This window comes from Lathyrus oleraceus, chromosome 2, assembly GCF_024323335.1.
Source record: "Lathyrus oleraceus cultivar Zhongwan6 chromosome 2, CAAS_Psat_ZW6_1.0, whole genome shotgun sequence".
Classification (NCBI taxonomy): Eukaryota; Viridiplantae; Streptophyta; class Magnoliopsida; order Fabales; family Fabaceae; genus Lathyrus; species Lathyrus oleraceus.
In genome coordinates this window covers 246826076-246827842 of record NC_066580.1, presented here as the reverse complement: position 1 = coordinate 246827842, position 1767 = coordinate 246826076, and the positions used below count along the sequence as shown (strand labels likewise).

General features: G+C 41.5%; 1 protein-coding gene across 1 annotated transcript; it reads left to right on the top strand.

Annotated features, from left to right (window-relative positions):
• Positions 1-426: 426 nt before the first annotated feature.
• Positions 427-1274, top strand: LOC127122764 (uncharacterized). Its single transcript, XM_051053050.1, has 2 exons — positions 427-670; positions 724-1274. The coding sequence occupies exons 1-2, from the start codon at positions 427-429 to the stop codon at positions 1272-1274; spliced, it is 795 nt and encodes a 264-aa protein (XP_050909007.1).
• The last annotated feature ends 493 nt before the right edge of the window (positions 1275-1767 follow it).

Below are 1767 nucleotides of genomic sequence, written 5' to 3'. Positions count from 1 at the left end.
CCATCGGTATTCCACTAGAAGCAACCAGTGTCACCAGATGGAGCAGATTCAGGTTGATCTTGCAGAGATGAGGACTCAGGTAGACACCAGAATGGCGCAATTTATGGAGGTTATCACCAACTTGGCTCGTGGTCAAGAGGAGTTGAGGGCTCTTATGGAGAGACCTCGTATGGTTTAGAATGAGAATGAACATCCTGAATTATGCTTGAAGATATTTTTGCGGGGAAGCCTCGTCCCAATGCCACTGTGAACTTCCCTATTTCATATGCTAATGATTATCATAATATCCCTCGTAATCAAGGTCTGCATGGCAACCAAGGCCATTTCCCACCACCTCCACCATTTAATCATGGACCACATCTCAATGTTGGAGATATACTGTGACATCCAAATGGGAGGGGGAATCCTCAAGTACAAGAATTGGAGATGGATCATCATGAAGACATGTATTCTATGAACAACAGTGATTTGGGTTTTCCTGCTGAAGATAGGAAGTACCGCATGCTGGAAGAGATATTGAAAGTAGTAGAAGGCCAAGGAGTTTTGGGGATGGATATTAATGACCTGAGGCTGGTACCAGGAGTGATGGTTCCACCAAAGTTCAAAGTTCCTATTCTTGACAAATACAATGGAACAACTTGTCCTAAAACTCATATGAAAGCATATTACCGTAAGATGTATGTGTATTCAGAGGATGAAAGGTTGTTGATGCATTTCTTCTAGGACAACCTATCTGGGAATCCCTGAAGTGGTATATGCATTTGGAAAGAACCTATATTCGGAATTGGAGGGATTTGGTTGAGGCATATTTGAGGCATTATCAATACAACATTGACATGGATCCTAATTGGACCCAGATGGAAAGCCTGACCCAGGGCCTAAATGAGTCTTTCAAAGAGTACACCCATAAATGGCGTGAGTTAGCTACTCGAGTTCAACCTTCGATGATGGAGAGAGAACTTGTTGACATGTTCATGGGAACTCAGGAAGGGATGTATTATGATAGAATGGGGGGTAGTACCTCCGTTGGGTTTTCTGAGTTGGTAATGGCGGGAGAAAGAATTGAAGTTGGTTTGAAGTTGGGCAAAATCCAATCAGCCAATACTGGTAGTTCTGCATGCAGAAGTGGTAAGAAACCATTCAATGGACATCCCAAGAAGAAGGAAAGTGAGTCTAATGCAGTTTACTCTCATAGTGGTCGAGGAAGAATTCAACAAAAACAAAAAGTGAATGTCGTGACTATACCGGTCGCTACAGCTCCTCAACCACAATAATAACCCTAGTATCAGCATCAACAAAATGCTCCTTGCCGTAACTACAATAAGTCGAGACAGCCCAGACCTGAGAAGGTGTTTGATCTGATTCCTATGTATTATTCTCAAGTTCTCCAACATCTACTTCAACTCAAGTTAGTTAATTTGAGGAATATGCCAACTCCTCCTGAGAGGCCTCCTGCAAATTACAATCCTAATGCTCAATGCGAATTTCATTCCGATGGTGTAGGTCATGATGTGGAAAATTGTTTGGTGTTAAAGTATGCAGTGCAGAATTTGTTGGATTCAATGGTCATCAAGTTCACTCCAGATAATGGACCTAATGTTATCCAGAATCTGATGCCTACTCATAATGGACCAACTGTCAATGCCATTGAAGATGGTGAAAGTATGAATTTGATCATGGATGTGAATATGGTGACTACTCCGTTGACATTTGTCAAAAAGTATTTGATTAAGAATGATATTTATCCTAGATGTCTTCCAGAATGTT

What these genes read in the sequence shown, in the direction of transcription:
- LOC127122764 (XM_051053050.1), top strand. Translation starts at nt 427, where the DNA reads ATGGATCATCATGAAGACATGTATTCTATGAACAACAGTGATTTGGGT. An exon ending in TCATATGAAAGCATATTACC is followed by an intron (nt 671 to 723) that starts GTAAGATGTATG and finishes CATTTCTTCTAG; the next exon opens with GACAACCTATCTGGGAATCC.